General features: G+C 35.2%; 1 protein-coding gene across 12 annotated transcripts in view; it reads left to right on the top strand.

Moving 5' to 3' along the window:
- LCORL (ligand dependent nuclear receptor corepressor like) overlaps positions 1 to 20,348 on the top strand; it is a 162,493-nt gene that overhangs the window by 60,573 nt on the left and 81,572 nt on the right. For 11 of the 12 annotated variants that reach the window (XR_002346349.1, XM_021100303.1, XM_021100296.1 and 8 more), the window contains 2 exons: positions 556 to 635; positions 1,534 to 1,663. Coding sequence is in view for 10 of the 12 variants with exons in the window: in XM_021100303.1 (XP_020955962.1) it covers positions 556 to 635; positions 1,534 to 1,663 (210 nt within the window). In the remaining 2 variants the exon portion in view is untranslated. Of the gene's footprint in view, positions 1 to 555; positions 636 to 1,533; positions 1,664 to 3,714; positions 3,762 to 20,348 lie in introns of all 12 variants that reach the window. The other variant, XM_021100299.1, reaches the window with a different exon arrangement.

Raw genomic sequence — 20,348 nt, 5'->3', positions numbered from 1 at the left:
GGATAATGTAATTTGTTTACTTGATCTTTATTCTAACTCTTGTAACAGATCCTTAAAGCAAAGTAATATAAATCTGATCTGACTTTTTAGCAGTGTATTTCTTTTTTTTTCTTGGACAGCATTCCATTTTCTCAAATCTGTAGGCTTTTCTGGTGCTGTGCTCCTTTTCTCTGTTTTTTGTTGTCTTTCATGATGTGCAAAATTTATCCCTTTATCCCCAAATCACTGTTCATTCTGATTTCTTTCATAGTGAAAATAAAAATTAATAGACAATGATAGATTGAATCTTTCAGACAGCTAGATGATACTTAAAACTCTATTGTTGGAAAATTAATTTATAACCAGCTTGTTGTTCTTGCTGCTTTGTCCGGTAATAGTGCAAAATTACTTTGCATATTTCTTTCTTGATGTCACCAGTTTAATTTTAAAATTAGGCCTTTTTCCCTTATTGTTAATAGTTAGTTTTTTTATATGAGCCGTTGCTAAGGGAAGTGGTGGTTTTATTTGTTTTAATAAAGTTAGTATAATTAATCAATATTTTTCCCTCTTTTAAAGACTGTGAACCAGAAGAGCTGACTGACTGGTCTATGGATGAAAAATGTTCATTTTGTAACCTACAGAGAGAAGCAGTCAGTGTAAGTTTTAGTGCTATGAAATTATTTCTAAACTAATTGCACAATTGTATCACAACTTTTCTAACATAATTTGTTCTGAAAATTTGTGACCTACAGTACAGTTTAAATACTTGATTTTGGTAAGGAGAAGAATGTTTTAAAGTCTTCTCCTAGAAGTCTTACATTTAGTTTAACTTGCATGTGAAAATCCAAACACACTCATCTTTTGCACATTTCTTTCTTAAAGCTCCCCAACTCATAAAGTTCAGTTCAAATCTGTTTTGTATTTAGGTAGACAAGGGAGAGTGTAATTTGGTCTGCGACCCCCTAGAGTCTGATTTCTTAGGAGTTAGTGTGGTTGGAGGATAATGTAATACTTCTTTTTAGCCTTTTATTTTCTCACCAAGTCTTTTGGATATCATAATTTTCTCCTGTGAAATGATTAATTATTAAGGTCTACTGTAAACAAGGCATAAACTAGACAAGCAGCATCTTCTTGTGTGGTGAAGGGTCTAGTTCTTTATGTACTTGTTGTGAGAAGGGCTGAAAGAAAATGCGAACTTGAGAACTTGTACCCATTTTGGTTGGATTGGTAGGATAAACAGATCTGCTTTGTTCTTAAAACTCTTATTACTGGTATGCTATATAGTGGACTCAATTAACTATATATTTTATCTGTTCTCTGCCTGCTCCCCCAACCCCCGCCAGTAGTTTTGCTAAGGAATAAAGCTAGTTTAGCCCAGGAAGGGCTTGTTTTCCCACTCTGTTCCCAAACTTTATGTTCTGTATGTAATTTGATGTATTTAAAAGATAGAACAAATGAGCATTTAGAGAATTAAAATTTTTTGCCATTTTAAATTGAGTTTCTTCTTTAAGTAAAAAGTGGGTTTTTTTAAATGTTGTTTTCTTCTAATTTTAGGATTGTATACCATCTCTTGATTCTGCACAGTCAACACCAACAGAGGAACTATCATCTCAGGGCCAGTCCAACACTGAAAAGATTGAATGCCAAGCAGAAAATTACCTAAATGCACTCTTTCGAAAGAAAGGTAACATTGATATACTTTGTCATTTAAAATTTACAATATAAGATTTGAAATGTTTGAATTTTTCTCACACACAAGTTTTTAATATATCAATCTCTACTCCATTCTTGATTATTTCCTTCCTTATACTTAGTGTTTCATATTTTTGGGACATTAGGATTTGCAATCACTGTAGGGCTAGTCTGTTAGGCTTTCCTTTTCACCATTCTATTCTTAAATCTCTCCTTGACTTTATTTTCTTCATCTACTATAGGCAGATGAAAATTTCTATGCTTTTGCTCTTCCTTATTTTGTTGCTGTTCTCAAGACTTCAAAAATTCTTTTATGTTCAATAAGTGGTAGATATATCACAAAGCTATTTTTAAAACTGTAATAGTTAAATCATTCATCAGCCAGGTTGGTAGTATATTTGCTGGCTTGAGATTTCAGTGTTTCTTCAGTAGCTTGAATGTGCGTACTTGACCTTAAAATGTCAGTGTTCTTTGCTTCCTGTCTGTTTAAAATATTTACTCCAAATAAAGCTTGTTTTGCTTGTTTGCTTACTTGATACACATATATCGGGCAGAAGTAGTTTTTATATCTTCAGTTACTTAAGAAAATGCAGAAATATAGAATCTTCCATTTTTTGACCTTGGCCATTTCTGCAGTGGTAGAATGTCCTCATTTTACCACATAGACCTTAGGAGTAAGTCTTGGTGTGAGGGGAATGCAGAGCGGTAGGGGAGTTATCCTACCTCCCAACTTCCAGAGATTGAGAAAAATATTATTGTATTTTCATCTAAGTACTGATACTGCTTAAACTCCTCTTTTTGAATTAACAGATATTTTCTGTTAAATTGGTAACTTTCAGGTTTTAATCAATAATGTTAACTATGCTTCTCACTTTTGAAGAGGTGTTTATTTAGTCTTTGTGTTATGAGTTCTTTAATGTGTTGAAATATGAAAATCTTCTGATTAGAAGAATCATTAGTGTATTAAAAGGCCTATAGTTAAGATATATATATATAGAGAGAGAGATATATATATATGTTTTTTTTTTGTTTTTTTTTTTTTTGTCTTTTTAGGGCCACACCCACAACATATGGAAGTTCCCAGGCTAGGGGTTAAATCAGAGCTGCAGCTGCCGGCCTACACCACAGCCATGGCAACGTAGGATCCGAGCTGCATCGACAACCCACACCACAGCTCATGGCAGTGCCGGATCCTTAACCCACCGAGCAAGACTAGGGATCAAACCCACATCCTCATGGATACTAGTTGGGTTCGATACCACTGAGCCACGATGGGAACTCCCAGAACTATTTATTTTTAAATTCAGTGAACTGAAAATATTTTCCTCTGTGTTAACTGAAGTACTTATGATTAAGAAATTGGCATTGTCTTTTTGAAAAATTGTTTTTTGGAATTTTTTGTGTGAACCAATTTAAGAAATACTCTAGGAATTCCTGGTGATGCAGTGGGATTGGTGGCATATCTGTAGCACCCAGACATAGATTAGATCTCCCGCCTGGCACGGTGGCTTAAAGGGTCACTATGCTTTACAGCAGAAATTGGCACAACATTGTAAATCAGCTATACTTTAATTTTAAAAATAAATAAATAAATAAATAAATAAATGGATCCACTCTTGTCACAGCTGTGGTGTAGATCTCAACTATGGCTCAGGTCTGATCCCTGGCCTGAAAACTCCATGTGCTGTGGGGTGGCCATAAAAGAAAAGAAAAGAAAAGAAAAAATAAGGAATATTTTATCTTCCTTTAAGAATTTCATATTAATTTAGAAACTTTTGTTCTGCCTGTATATTTACACTTATAAGAAGAATTACATTATCAGATTTATGTCACGAAGAGAGCTGAAGGAAGTGTATGCATTTTCACACGTGCATGCAGTAAGTTTTATTCATCTTAGAACTTCTCCTTCTCTTTTGAACAATTTGTAATGGTAGTGGGTAGAAATTACCAATATTAATAACCTTTAATATTTGATAGTATGGAGTTAACCTGTGCTCCATTGCCCTATTAAGAGTAATCAGTAAAAACTTGGTACTATTTCAGCTGATTCAAGCATCTGGGTCTCCAAGAGATCTCCTACCAATGGTTGGGTGAGTGTTCATGGACATTTAGTGACCTCTCCATTTGGGGATTTTTTTGGTTTTCTTCAAGATATTTGAAGGATCGCAGAGTTTTTAAATGAAAGATTTTTATTAGTAGTACTATTACTTACTTCAGGTTTTCAGTATATTTGTCTTTTTTAATTTCTTTATTTGTAGTACCTTATCACTTTCCAGATTTAATTAAACAATAAAGACTTTTCTCCTTGTTTACTTGGGTTTGTTTCTGTTTGTTTTTAATTTTCTTTGAATAATATCATTTTAAAGATTTCCAGTGTGGTTTGATCAGGATGAGGCTAGTAGATAATAACAGTATTTTTTAAATAGTCTTAACTCCTCTGTTTGTGTATTTATTTAGTAAGTTCTTTTAACTTCACTTTGAAATAAAAAGAAAAAAAATGTGTTTTTAAAGAGAGGAAATACTTCTGAATCTTTGGAAGCAAGTAAAATGTTAATAAAGCATCTTGCTGGTGACACTTCAATTTGAGTCCTGAAAATTTCTGAAACTCAGTAATTTTTAGGAATTCTGGCTGTTAGTAATATTTAAGTCTGTTGCTTAGCTTGAGGAACATATGTGATCATCTTGCCGAAACATAGAGAAATCTTTTTAATAGCCCTGTTGTAGCTTATTATCCTTCTTTGACTATAGTTTTGTGGCTGTTGATGGTGGTAAATGTAAGCTGTTATTGAAAACTCAACTTAGGATAATTATGATGGTTGATGTCTTCAGTTATGATTGAACACTAAGCCCTTTTTGTGCCTTATCTAATTTAATCCCAAAACATTCTTGAGAGATAAGTATTCTAATTATCATTTTAACCAGTAGAAACAGTGAAGCACAGAGGAGTTAAGTTCTGTGTTATGAACAGTGGAATTCTCAGAGGAAATTTTTAAAAGATAGAGATGTTCTATGTGAGGAGCACTTAGATTCTTCTAAGCAGAAAAACCTTCCTGTTCTCTACTACTTTGCAGCCTAGGATTAGGATCATGTTAATTGAATTAGGCAGACTATAGAGGACCTCTGAGAAATATTTCTCAGAGGTTTCCATTTTCCTCTATGTGAATTACAAACAGCTTTAGTGATTAGTTCCCTTATAGTAGAGAATAATTTGAGAAAACATATTACTTAATCTAAAGGCTGTTCAGACAATCCTTTACAAGTAGAAGCTACTTAAAAATACTCTTTAGGGTTGAATAACTACAGTCAGGGAAGAAATATTTTAGTGCAGAGGTGAACTTTTAACTGATTTTGTATTCTTTACTGTAGAACTGTTTCAAAATTGAATTTTTTTCAGAGGTTAACCCTAGACAGTTGTGTAAAGTGCTAGAATAGATTGAAACCTCAGTACTTGGAATGGTACTTGTCACATTTTAGATCTTGGGTAAATATTTCTTAAATGAATGAGTACTGAGAGAAACTGTCCAGATATCTGCCAGTTTTTCTACATACTCTGGTATTTGTTCACTTTGAAGAAAAACAAATATTTAGCATGTACCTATAGTTTATCTTTTCCTACTTTGTACTTAAGTTTATTACTATGTATAACTTGAATATCAGTCACTTTGTTTTGAAATGTGGGTAAACATAGTAAGTAAGAAAATGCATTTTTCTGAAACTGTCCCTATACAATGTAAACTAAATTATTTTAGCTTAACATTCTCTGATCACCTGGGGCAGTGTAAATCACTGGCTTATGATTCAGGAAGATGTCTCTTCTTTTTTTTCTTTTTACGGCCACATCTGTAGCATATGGACGTTCCTGGGCTAAGGGTCGAATTGGAGCTGCAGCTGTGGCTTATGCCACAGCCATAGCAACATAGGCTTCAAGCCGCATCTGCGACCTAACATCGCGGCTTGCTGCAAGGCCAGGGATCAAACCCACATCCTCTCAGGGACAGCATTGGGTCCTTAACCTGCTGAGCCACAATGGGAACCCCTCATCTTTTATTTTTCAATTAAAGAAGACAACTTGACTGAACTGGACAGACAGTATACACATAGCATGTGTATTCACATATATATGAATACATATATATGTATTCATACACATAGCTGAATGAATCATACTAAGTATATAAAAAAATAAAACCTTCATCAAAGTATAATGTTTTTCATACTTTATCTTTTACCCCCACATACATTTAGTATTCATGTAAATTCTGTTCTGACCTTTTCAAAGACCTTCTTAATTTATTTGATGCAGTTGGTTGAAAGCTGCTGTTAACCAACACTTTCCCATTAAATTCATTGATAGCCAGGTTTTTGTTGTTGTTGTTGAAGTATAATTTACAATGTCATGTTATTTTCAAGTGTATAGCAGAGTGACTCAGTGCTACCTATATATACATATATATTCATTTTCAGACTCTTTTCCATTATAAGATATTATTAAGTGTTACGTATTGTGCTTTGTGCTGTGCAGTAGGTCCTTGTTGCTTACCTACTTGATGTATAGTAGTGTATATATGTTAATCCCAAATTCCTAATTTGTTAATTTGTAAATTCCTGATTTGTTAATTCCTAATTTGTTAATATGTTAGTCTCCTCCCCCTCCCCAATAGCCGGGTTTTGTATAAAGTTTTTCATACCTTTTCTCAACACATATTCTTTTCTTTTTAAACTCATCAATTTTTAAGTTTTATAACATTGCCTGAAATAAATGTTAATACTGCTTGTTAACTAATTGGATTATGACTGATGATAAAACATTTGATTTCTTAGAAATAGTGTTAATCTTTTAGATCGCTTTTCTCTAAGTCCAGGCATCCTTGACTGAATATGTGCATTTGACCTGATTCATTCAGGTCCTCAATGTATACAAGTATGCTTTTATGATACCATTGTGGCCATACATCAACCTTCTTTCTCTATGTGGGTTACCTTTTTAGAACTCTTAAGGGAACTGTGTGTTAGTGCCATAAAATAATCCATATATTATTAGTCACATTCAGAGATGTTCATGAAAAGGTTTTTCTTATATATTTTGCAGGACACATAGAGGATGTGAATGAACTAAGAATGCACTTAAAGTTAGAACTGGATTTAAGAGTTTATGCATTTCTGTTAAAATCACATTTCTTCCTGCAATACCAACCATAGCAGGATTTAAAGGCAGTCAGGTCCTTGGAGAACAGACTTGTGGTTGCCAGAGAGGAGGGAGAGGGAGTGGGATGGATTGGGAATCTGGGGTTAATAGATGCAAACTATTGCATTTGGCATGGATAAGCAATGAGATACTGCTGTATAGCACTGGGAACTGTATCTAGTCACTTGTGATGGAGCATGCTAGACAATAATGTGAGAAAAATGTATGTGTGTGACTGGGTCACTTTGCTGCAGTAAAAATTGACAGAACACTGTAAACCAGCTATAATAGAAAAAAAAATCATTGTATAAAAAATAAGCAAATGCCATGACAATAAAAAGGCTATCAGATCTTTAATTCATCATCGCCTGAATTCTTATCTCATTTTGTCTTTTGTAATTTCTAATTTGACCCAGTCACACCTTTATAAGCACCCAGATTTTTTCTGCTATATCTTCTGAAACTTGTGGTCTTTTGTCTGCAAGCCCCCTATATCCTCAGTCTTTTTCTCTTCATGTTCCCATTACTTAATTGCTCTAACCAAAACCTGTATATTCTTAGAAGATGCTTTTGTAGCCCTTTCCCTTCCTGGGTGTTTTTGATTCCTTGCTTTATGTAACTTTAGGGGTGATAAAATTGACAGGCAACTTCTGAAAGCTTTATAGCCACTTTCTGATCATTTATTTGTCATCCTCACTCAAAACCCTGAGCTCGCTTGAAGCATATGACATGAAACTATTCCATCCGTATTATAGTGTTATAGACCTCTACAGACTTTCACTTTCTTTTTAGTTCTTGGTGACTTCAAGTTCTGTGTAGCTGATACGTTCAACATTCTGGCCTCTCAGTTAATTGACCTCTTCATTTCCAATGATCTTTTCCTCTCTTCCACTTCAGCCACCTTTCCCTTGATCATCCCTAGACGTTTGAGCTAGACCACCTCCCACATATAATTTCAACCATGCCTTTTCTAACTACATTTTGTTTCACTAGTCATCCACTATTTTTTAACCTCCTTGCTAAACCCCAGTCAGTCTGTGGGCCATACCACTGTTAACTGTTCATTGTCTCCTCATGACTTCATTTCTCTCTTTACTCAGCTCAGATACTTTGCTTGATCTCTGTGATCATCTTGATATAAAATCTTAATTCCTTTGTTTCTGTTTTCTTTTGCCGTATTTGCTTGTCAGAACCTTATGTGTGTTTTAACCCAGCTCCCGATGTAATGCATGCTTGCCCTGGAACAACGGAACTTGACTTAAGTAAAACACTCAATTATGCTGACTCTTTAAGTCTCACTTAGTTTCCTTTGTTACAGATGGTTCTTTTATATCCCCCTCCTCAAAACCTCCACAACTAAAAATCACCCTTCCTTTTTGTAGCACAGTCACCTTCTAACATATAACTATTTATTTATTGTTCATTATCTTTTTCCTTCTTCTAGAATATAAACATCATGAAGAATTGGATTTTCATATTTTTTGCTGACTGATATATCTCAAGCATCTAACACATAGTAAAACTTTCTTTTCTGTACTTGTACCAGCTTCTCATCTCCCCTTTTCAACCTATTCCAGTTAGACTTTCTTCCCTACTACTCCACTAAAATTGTTTTATCAATTTCATTGGTAATTCTGTCTTGTACTATTTCGAAGGAAGTTATCGGTTCTCATTTTACTCAGCCTTTTAGCATCATTCGATCGAGTTCATCACTTCCTTAATCCTGGTTTCTATCTTTTATTTTTTCCCCCCTGTCTTGCACAGTATTTCTTTCACATGCTCTTTGCTGGCTTTTGTCTTCTTTACCTTTAAATAATGAAGAGCTCAGGAGTTAGTCGTCAGCTTTCTTTTCTTCTCAATATACCTTCTCTTACTTGATGGCTTCATTTCATCCAGTGGGTTTAATTATAATATATGTGGTGATGACACCTGAATATTATAGGATTATTTCTAAACCTAATCTTTCTTCTAACTTTACTCTCTTATATCTGTCTACTTGGTATTCCTCAATGGAATATCTAATAGCATTTCAGAACAACCTGTGTAAAACAGAACACTTGATTTTACTCTCCTCAAACCTTCCCCTGCCCCAGCCTTTCCCATCTTAGTAAAAAATACCACTCTTAACCAGTGGATCAGGTCCCAAAGCTAGGAGCCTTTCTTGATTCCTTAGTGTTCTCTATATCTACATTCAATCTATCGTCAAGCCTCACTGGCACCTTCAAAGTCTATCCCAAATCTGGTCATGTGTCATCGTTTCCATTGCTATCACCCTAATCCAAGGCACTTCATCTCTGGCATATGCTACTTAAAGGGCCTCCTAACTGGTGTCTGCTTCTACTTTTTCCTTCCCTTCCAATTTATTTTTCTACCCAGAAGGCAAAATGATATTTGTAAAGCCTAAACTAGGACGTTACTGCTCTGCCCAGAGCTTCCAGTGGCTTCATCTTGGCACTTAGAGTAAAATCTATCGAGGACTTGATCCTCATGGTCTAGTTCTGCCTCCTCTTTAGCTACATCTTTTATTGTTTATTCTTTTATGGACTCCGGGTTTTGCTTTTCCTAAAATGTGCCGAGGTCTTCTTTCTTGCTGTTCCTGTTACTTCTGTCTGGAATCCTATTTCTACATGAGCATTGTACATCTTCATATTACCAGACATTACCCTTGAAGCTTGACCACCCATTGCCCCATATCACCTATTTATAATAATTTTTTCAGTTAATCTCTTTCCCATCATTCTGCCTTGTATTTGTTTGTTTCCCTGACTCTCTTAATATGTTATCTGCCACTTCTAGAATAAGAACTATAAGACTGGGGTTTTGTCTGTTTTGCTGTATCCCTAGCACCTAGAGTTATACCTAGTATGGTTAGTAACTTAATTGAGTGCATATAGAAAAGGAATAGTTTTAAACATCAATAGCAGTGCTTTAAAATCATGATTGCTACCCAGTTTTTTTAAAAACCTGTGACTTATAGCTGTAGTATGCTAGAGCTTTTAGCAAAATCTTTACTGAATCCTTATGTATGATGAGCAAGTACCAATATTCTAAGATGTTGTAGGAATCAGCCCCAAATACTGAAAGTATAAGTGATTCTAATTTTCTTCCAGAAATATTTAGTAATTTAATTATACAACCCTGATAACATTTTGAAGACATAATTTAAATTTTGGGGAAGCAGTGCTTCTTCCATTTATTTTTATATAATTCTTTAGGAGTTTTTCTAAATTATTTCTTTGCGTATTCTAATTCAGTTGAGAAAGTGTAGTCTCTTAGGTGAGAGGGAAGACCTAATTCTCAGAAGAGATATAATTCTATTTGGGCCCTATTTTTTTGAATTACCATCTTCTCTGGGTAATATTTCTTCTCTTTACTCTGTCTAATATGGCAGATAGTGAAATTAGCCTGTATTGAAATAAATGTAATCCATATATGTTATTCAGAATAATCAGAGTACTAAATTGGAAAAAGCACTTTAATGTGGAAGTAATAGACAATTACTATATGTTATTTAACTGTTCAGTATTAAATTATCATTTAAAAAAATCTTTTTACAATATTTTCCTGGTTTACTTGAGTAACTCATGAATTCACCAGCTGTGTCATCACCTATGTGTTCTTTTATAAAATGATACTAATTTACTTCTCTCTTTCTCCAAGTATGACTTTCCTCAAAGCAAGACTAGCATGTTGGCCTTTATAAAATACATTTTTGGTCCATGACTAGAGAAGTTCATTTATTCGTTAAAGATCCACTAAGCTCCCTTCTATATGCCAGATACCATACTACTGAACAAAAGGCAAAAAACATCCCTATCTTCATGAACCTTTGGGCACTAGTGAGGGGAAGCAGACAGTAAACAATTAGATTCAGTTTGTGGTGAATGCGCACACACACACACACACACACACACACACACACACCCCCGTTACACACATACTGGATGTAAATATATATGTACGTGCTATGGAGGCAAAGTAGGAAAAAGAGCATAGGGAATGCTGGGCTAGAGGTGGGATCACAATTTTATAAAAGGTACTCAAAGAACATTTGAGCAAACATAAAACAAAAATAAGGTATCAAACTACAGAAAACCTGGGGGAAATCATTTCAAGATAAAGACCATTTAAGGAAAAAAAAAACCTTAGTAGCCAAGGAAATTAGCTGAAGACCGAAATAGTTCATGTGTCCTGAACTGAAATAAAAAGGTAGAGGAGGGATTGCTTGACAGCTTTTTTTTTCCCAAATAATTTTCTTCATACACTGTTGTTTTATTGATGATAAACTGTAGTATAAAAAAACACCTGAGTTATAAGCCAGCCACTGAATCAGTCTGCTGCCTCAACTCTTGTAAAAGTTTGAAGTTCTGTCTGGCAGTAATTTTGAATCGGGTACTTCAAATTTGTTATTTTTACATAAAGAGTTTTTAAATGAGGTTTTTTATAGAAATAGCACTTTGTTAAACATGGTCTAACACATGAAATTTCCACTCTCATTTAATATGGTGTAATTATAATTCTCTTTTAAATACTTATTTTCTATGGCACTTTGGAACCTCAGTGACTGATTCTGAATTTCTTTTACTAAAATATAAGGAGTCTAGGATTTCAGCAGAGGGTTTGATCAAATATAATACTTGTGAAGTGTGATAGTTTTATAAATTACCATCTCATCATTTTTAGTTTACATATAATTATGAACTGTCAGTTACAGTTTACTACTTGCTGTTGGCTAATTGTACATTCACAACCTGCTCATACTGTTTTATTGATTCAAATTCATTGACTTGTTATTACTAAGTAGCAGTCTTCCCCTCCCTTTTTTCATACGGATTTATATTTTTATATGTGTGTTTTCCTCCTTTAAGTGTTTTGAATGAAATCTTTAAATGTTTCTGTCTTGAGTAGAATGGGGAAAGCATAAGCTTTTCCACTGAATAGCTATGGAGTCTGATATTGCCTTACCATATACATATATCAGCTATATAGTTCTGATAAACCACTTACCCTTTTATGTGACTTAAGTTTTCCCATATGCACAAGAGGCATAATAATTGTGGATGCTTATACTCTGTTGTGTACCATAACCCACCAAAAAATTGTTTTATTAAAACAGAAGATAATAGTTTAGATTTTAGTGTTTGTCATTGATAGGTATACTGTTTGTTTAGTAGTAGCTTCTTTTTTTTAAGGCTGCATCTGCGGCATATGGAGGTTCCCAGGCTAGGGGTCTAATCGTAGCTACAGCTGCCGGCCTACATCACAGCCGGAACAACTCGGGATCTGAGCTGCGTCTGTGACCTACACCACAACTCACAGCAACACGAGGCCAGGGATCGAGCCTGCAACCTCATGGTTCCTAGTTGGATTGTTTCCACTGTTCCATGACGGGAACTCCAGTAGTAGCTTCTGATAGAAAAAAGAATATGTACTACGGAGGCAAACTTAGATGGGTTGCTTCCTGGTTTTTTCCCATTAAATAGCTGTGATGTTGGGCAAGTTACTTAACTTGGTGATATTATATCACTGTGAAAATTAATATAATGTAAATGAAACGTCCAGCTTAGCGCCATATTTGTAATAGGCATCCAAGTGAAGAATAGCTCCCTGGTGGATTGCTCTAATTTTTTTTTTTCTTTGAATGTATGAGAAAACTAGGCACTGGCGTTTAAATGATCTGCTCTAATCATAGTAGAGCACAGTTGTTAAGAAGTCAGATTTTTTATTAAACCTAGGTTCTAATTCTGGTTCTACTGCTTATTCAGCTTTGTGTGACCTTAGGCAAACTTTTTAACCTCCTTAAGATTAGTTTCCATTTCTATATAATAGGAGTAATTCTGGCATTCTTAAGAGGATTGCTGTGATGATTAGAAGAGATAATGCATTCAGACTCACCAAATTGTATACAATACTTATGTTCAGTTTTGCTTGTATACCAATTATACCCCCATAAAGATGGAGAAGGGTAGGGGGAAGAGATAGTGTCAGGACTCTGTAATGTAAAACTGCTGCTACTGTTATGTATCATCATTGTCATCTATTACTTGGACTTACACCAAATCAGAAAAGGAAGATCACCTACGGTTTAGTTCTCAAATCTTTAATCATTAAGAAGGTTGTCCTTAGGATTTCATGAATTAATAATTACAATCAAGGTGCTAAGGTATCATATGTTTCAAAATTGAGTAGTAATAATTCAGAACTGTCAGCAGTAAATGTAGTACTATTTGGATACCTTGGGGGAGTTGAATTATCAGATAAATAGGGTACAAATATAATGTTCTTTGTGTTTGTTTTATACAAACAAAAAGTCACTTTTGTGCTTCAGCTTCTTAGTCAATAAAATAGAAAAATTTTTGCTAAAGTATGTTAGTATATATTGTTAGCCTGTGTGGCATTCAGGAAGTGAGACAAAGATAAAAGAATATTTGAAAAAATTATTTTATAGGCATATAACCAACCAGCCTTCAATAACCATGTGAGACCCTTTGAAGTAAAATTTCAGCACAGATAATCTGAAAAGTTGATTAATCCTGGTAGCCTTTTTCTCTTATTTACTACATCTTCTGAAGAGTCAGAGAACCAAAACTAATTTTAAATTAATAACAGAGTGTAAATCTTGTGTGATTATATTTATGTAGTGAGGGTGTCACATTCTCTAATGCAAAATATAAATTATTTGTGAACTATTGTTTTAGATTATTTTTTTTACCCCTCTAGGTATAGATAATGGAGAGAATACTTTATAGTGACTAGAAATGTGTTAAATACTTTTATGTGTATTTAGGAAAATTAATTTTTTATTTAAGTTAGGTAGATTTAAAGTGGCATTCTTTAGGATTGCTTCTGCCTTAAATACACCAAGTCAGGCTGCCAATGATTCTGATGAGCAAATGGAACCATGATACTAGCCAGATACGCTAGTGACTCTGATCATATGCTCTAATATTCTGGTATTTGAGTTCCAAAGCATTTTGCGTGTGGTAAGGCCTGGTGGGGTCTGATTTACTTTGCATATTAGCTCATTTTTCAACTTAAAATGCTCCAGAGTTTTACAAAATCATCTGTGAGCCTATATTAAGTGCTGGCTTTTTTTTTTTTTTTTTTTTTTTTTTTTTTGGTAGGAGCCTTTATCCATTTTTTTCTTAAAAAGCACTTCTTATTTGGACGGTACTAGTTGATGTTTTTGAGGTTTGTTTGTAAAAGAAGCACTCATTCTTTGGAGGAGTAATGGTCAGTGCCTACCTAAGTTAGGGTATGTTTACGTACCTCAGGCATTGTTATTTGTTGAAGTGATTGGGGTTCCAGAGTTGCAGACCTTATGCCTAAAAGATTATAGAGACAAAATTTTGGGTAATATTAACAAGTCTGTGACTCTTCCTTGTTACATCCATTTCTTTGACTTAATCCTTGTTAACTTTGAAAATATTTTATAGTATTAATAGCGAGCATTTCTTCATTGTTGTTGAGTATTTTGTTAGAGAAAAAAAATTATCGTGATGGACCAGTGCTGTAAAATGGTGCTTTCCAAAATCATGTGTGCAAAGGAAGTTCCCTTCATGGCTCAGCAGTTAACATACCCGACTAGGATCCTTGAGGATACAGGTTCAATCCCTGGCCTCACTCAGTGGGTTAAGGATCCAGCGTTGCCGTGAGCTGTGGTGTAGGTTGCAGATGTGGCTCAGATCCTGCGTTGCTGTGACCGTGGCATAGGCCAGCAGCTGTAGCTCCAATTTGACCCCTAGCCCAGGAATGTCCACATGCCACAGCTGTGGCCCTAAAAAATAAAATAAATAAATAAATAAATAAAAAATTTTAAAAAATCATGAAGTCAGGGGTTAAATACAGCAACGCCAGATCTGAGCCACATCTGCAACCTATGCTGCAGCTTGTGGCAATGTCAGATTCTTAACCCACTGAGGGAGGCTAGGGATGGAACCCGTGTCCTCATGGATACTAGTCAGGTTCTTAACTCACTGAACCACAGTGGGAACTCCTACATTCTTAATAAAATAAAATTTCTTCAATAGAGTGAACCAAGGCCTCTTGGATAAGTGGTTGTTTCTATGGCTATGGCTATGGCTGTGAAACTGTATAAAATGAGTTTGGAGCATTTTGTGGTGCCAGAACTTAAGTCTCAAAAAAGGTCGATTTGTAGGGCAAAGGTGCCAACTTGAAAGAACTGCTGATGGCCAAAGATGGGACAATTTGGGCAAAAAAATAAATAACAATATAACCCATAGGATAAAATCAGTGTTCATATATCTCATATTGATGTAAGTAAATGAATAAGAAAAAAGGGCAGCTCTTTCTTACAGAAGAATTCCTATTTTACAGTGTAGAAAGGAATTCAGGAAAAGAAAATCACTCCTAAAACACCATAATGACAATTATTGCACTGAGTAATGAGTGCTAAAATCAGTGAGCAGCAGTTTGATGAGAAACAGAATATTTGCATATTATAAAAATATCTCCCCCAATATATTTATTACGACAAAGAGAGAAACAGTAGCTTTGCAGTACCAAAGCCTAGCAGACACCAACTTAACCAAGTGATCCAGAGTAGCATCACCACTAGTAAAACATCACCCACCCAGTCTTATTGGTGAACTGATAGGATGCACTGAGAAAAGCGCATCACTTCTGCAGCAATCTTTCCAAAAATGGATAACTTGGAACTAATTGTGAGAAAGCATCAGACACATTGAGGAACATTCTTCCAAATAACTAACTTATCCAAAATGTTAATATCATGAAAGGCAAGGTGACAACTAAATACAATGTGAGATCCTGGATTGGATTTTGGAACAGAAAAAGGACATTAGTGGAAAAATTGATGAATCCCAAATAATACCTACAATTTATTTAATGGTATTGTACCAATGTTAATTTCTAGGCTTTGATAATTGGTTATATAGGAAATTAACATTAAGAAAAAGCTGGGGAAAGAATATATGGAAAGTCTTTGTACTGCTTTTTTTTGTTTGTTTGTTTGTTTGTTTTGTCTTTTTGCTATTTCTTGGGCCGCTCCCGCAGCATATGGAGGTTCCCAGGCTAGGGGTCAAATCGTAGTTGTAGCTGCCGGCCTACGCCAGAGCCACAGCAACGCGGGATCCGAGCCGCGTCTGCAACCTACACCGCAGCTCACGGCAATGCCGGATCGTTAACTCACTGAGCAAGGGCAGGGACCGAACCCGCAACCTCATGGTTCCTAGTTGGATTCGTTAACCACTGCGCCACCACGGGAACTCCATTTGTACTGCTTTTGAGAGTTTTCTGTAGTCTAAAATTACTTAAAAATTTAAAATGTTTTTAAAAACATAACAAAAATTAAAATATAAGTTAACCTTTACTAATCTTTGATGACTGACAATGGCATCCTTATTTGGACTTTATGTCAGAAGTCCTTTGTCATATGAAGGAGACCTAGTGTTCTTGGAGAAGAAGAGTGAGAGTTCAGTTCCTCAAACAAGGAAGATTATCAAATGGAGCTCCATTATCAAAGGCACCATTATTCTTTGGTTTGCATTTTGAGTGTTGTGATATATTGCAGTTTATAAAGCCCAGTTAAATAGATATACATATTCTACTATGTAGTTTTATCTGAATTAAGTCTGAAAAATAGATTAGTGGCATTAAAAAGATTTTATCATGGATGAAGCCTTCTCCAGGTATATGCTGCAATTTGAGATGTTTGTCTCATAAGAACATGACTATGTAATTTATGATAGTATACATATTTTTAAGCTACAGTCTCAATTTTGTTAATTGATGAGGTGAATATTCAGCAAAATTTGATGAACTCTGCTGTGAAGTTACTTTTTATTTTTTTTTTTATTTTTTTTTTTTTTTGTCTTTTTGCCTTTTCTAGGGCCACACCCGCTGCATATGAAGGTTCCCAGGCTAGGGGTCTAATCGGAGCTGTAGCTGCCAGCCTATGCCATAGCCACAGCAACACCATATCCAAGCCGTGTCTACAACCTACACCACAGCTCATAGCAACACTGGATCCTTAACCCACTGAGTGAGGCTAAGGATCGAACCCTCAATCTCATGGTTCCTTGTCAAATTAGTTAACCACTGAGCCACGACAGGAACTCCCTGAAGGTACATTTTAGAGAAAGACTTATTCTTCCCAAGTCCAGAATTGGTAAGCTGAACTTATAAAGAACATTTTTAATTGCTAAAATGTCTAATAGGGAAAGCTGTAGTCATAGGGGAGTTAGACTTTTACTTTAACAAGTCTAGGAAATTGACAAATACTGTAGTCAGTTCATGGTTTTAAAGAGGCAAGAAACAGGAGAAACAGGAAGGATGGGGGGAGGGGTGCAAAAGGATTAGATAGTTGCATTAAGCCATGGTAGGCCATGGCTTCTCCTAAAGCCTCATGTAGTCTTTATGAAATGACACTTAGAAGCATAAGTGGGGTGCAACAAGAGTTAATAGAATGAATTCTTACAATAACATGGTTCTATCCCCTTTACCTAACCAACTATCCCCCCCACCCCCAAAAAAGAAAACCTGAAATGTTATAAAAGGCAAAGATCTTCTGGTTCTGTATTCTCCATGTTTCTCTGGCCTGGTGGAGTCCTCATTCTGCATGGGCAGTTGAGACTGTCAAATCTGTGGTATAAAAAGAAGTTTCAGGAAGCCCATGTCTACTCATTTGGTTCTTGGTTTTGTATAAATCCTTTGCATTGCGTGTTCAGTAGTAACATAGTAAACCTACGTGGAAGCAACATAAGCAGTGTCTGTCTTCATTATTGCCTACCTTTGAACTGACTAGCTTATAAGACTTCCAAGAAAAAAAAATCATTTTTCTCTAATAATTCCTTTCAGTGACTGTTAAGAAACCTTTTGTGTAAAGTGTGAGACAGTAAAGGAATATTTTCATTCTTGTTTTTCTGTGCCCTGAAAAAAAAAAAAAAAAGATTATTGCTCAGCTGTTAATGCTGTCCTTTATTCCTTTTGAAGAGTGAAGAGCCATTTACTTATGAAATTTATCCTGTTACATTGTTGTGGTACCATTGTAGATCCCTGAATAGGTAGATGAGTAAGATACAGCATTTAGTCTCAAGCAGGACACCGGCATGTTGTAGAGTAGGATACAGTGGGGATAGAATAGAGAGAGTAGTTCATGTGCTCTTGAGTCTCCTGTCCATATTTAACATTTACTCAGGAATGTTGAAATTGAAGACCAAATGAGCCTCAGGATATTCCTCCAAGAAGAATGCAGTCTTTATATTGTATACTTCTGTCCTGGATTGCTAACTCCTAGAGAGCAGAAAATATGTATTATCTCGGTGTCTCTTTTATTTCCCCGAGCAAGTACTGTAGTTATTTTAGAGTCTTGGTAATTGATTTTTAATAGCTTTACTTGTAACAATGAAAGGTGATTTTTAGTTAAAATATAGCTCTGTAACTCTGTAGCTATGGCATTATTTTCTAGATAAAAAATTTTAATGCTTGTTATTAGTAAATTTTTGCATTTTCTTTAGTGTCTCATTCCATTTAAAATTAAAAGTAGTAAATTAAGGAAGCAACATTTGGGAGGAGCTTTGATGGCTCATATTCAATAGGCAAGACAGACCAATAGTATTAGTCTTGTTAAAGTTTAAGCCTGCATTCTGCAGTTTACCTTTCTGCCTGTTACTTTAGCAAATAGATATTCTCCATGATCTTGTCATGTCCAGAGAACAATACATTTAAACCGTATAGTAGTCCTTATCAAACAACTGATTTAGGATAGCATTTTTACAGCCTTATTTGGGTTTCATTATATTGTTAAAGTATTAGATTTTCTTTGGTAGAGAGTCTGCTTTTTAACACCTTTATTTTGTTTCCTCTTTGTTCCCAGTAGTGCCCCAGCTTTAGCAGATCTAAAAGCTTCTCTGAAGATGTTGGTTGTCTCTCTAAGTACCACACTGGTCAACAGTGGGTATTTTCTATAAGTAGATATGCAAGCGCTTGTGGCATACTCAGCCGTAGTTCTCCTACAGTAGCCTCTGGACAATAACTTCTAAACTCTGTTGACAGTGGCTGTGCTAGGAATAAGGAGTTGTCTAAACAACTGCTCTCTTGGGTCAGAGATTGATACTGCTTAATAGCAAGTGCCATAGCTGCTGAGGAAGCAGAAAAAAAAAGACATGGGAAATGACTCAGCACTCCAAATAATTTCCAGTCAGATTTTCACTACAACACACATACTGTGTAGAGAGATATAAGCATTGAGATAGTGCATCTAGGGCAACTTGCCTGACTGCATCCTTGTAAGAAGAAAATGGTTTACTCCTTCTATTCAGTATTATAACGAATTGTTTGTTATCTCTAGGGTCACAGGCCAACTAAAAGACTTGTGCAATTACTAGTCAGCTGTTACGACCCTAGCTTGCATGACAGAATGCATCAGTAGATGGTACAAGAAGTAGAAACTGAATGAAAAGGTTGGGGGTGAAGTGTGTGGGACATAGAACGATCATTGTATCAGCAGTCTGTGGTTATGGTGATTATCAAGTAATTCCTAATGGGAATACATTTTTAAAAACTAGTTTAAATACAATTGTGATTTCTTTTCTTTCTCTGAAAATATTCTGAACCCTCTGGATTTTTTCTACCTTACTTTTTTTCACATGCTATTCTCTGACCTTTCTCTCTTATTCTGCTTCACAATTGTAAGAAATGAAGCAGAGAATGTAGTATTTTTATAATTGTGATTTACAAATTATTTTTTTCTTTTTTTAGGGCTGCTCCAGCGGTGTATGGAAGTTCCCAGGTTAGGGATTGAATCAGAGCTGCAGCTGCCAGCCTACGCGACAGCCACAGCAACATGGGGTCTGGGCCTCATCTGCGACTACACCACAGCTCAGGGCATTGCTGAATCCTTAACCCACTGAGTGAGATCAGGGATGGAACCTGCATCCTCATGGATACTAGTCGGGTTCTTAACCCCCTGAGCCACGACTGGAACTCCTAAATTGCCGTTTTTAAATAGCATATGCTATTTTGCTGTTTTGATTTCCATAATATCATTTTATCAAGTTTTTATGACTCAAATTTTACTTTCTAGCTCAGGGGTTTTTGACCTAACTATTTTCCTCCAAAAGTTCCTGGGCAGGATTTCATGGGTTTTGTACATGAATGGAGGAAAAAAATGACATTTTTATTTTCCCTAACCCCCCAGCTGAGATTTAACTTTTCCTTCAAATATAACAATAAAAATTATAGATATTTTTATATTACATTGTTTATCTATTTTGAAATTATAGATATTAGACTTACTACTAGATTTTATATTTTAATGCATTAAGAAGAAAGTACATATATTACTGTATCTTAGTTTTTAAAACTTTACATTGTATTTCAGTATAGTTGGATTCTTTTGTAATCTTACAAATTTGTGCATTTAATACATGATTTTGAGGAGAACTGAAAATCTTTATCCACACTGCCAAAGGAATTCTTGCACAAAAATAGGTTAAGAATCCTGTCTTCC

The sequence above is a fragment of the Sus scrofa genome, chromosome 8 (genome assembly GCF_000003025.6).
Source record: "Sus scrofa isolate TJ Tabasco breed Duroc chromosome 8, Sscrofa11.1, whole genome shotgun sequence".
NCBI classification, from domain to species: domain Eukaryota; kingdom Metazoa; phylum Chordata; class Mammalia; order Artiodactyla; family Suidae; genus Sus; species Sus scrofa.
This window is presented reverse-complemented; position numbering and strand designations above follow the sequence as displayed.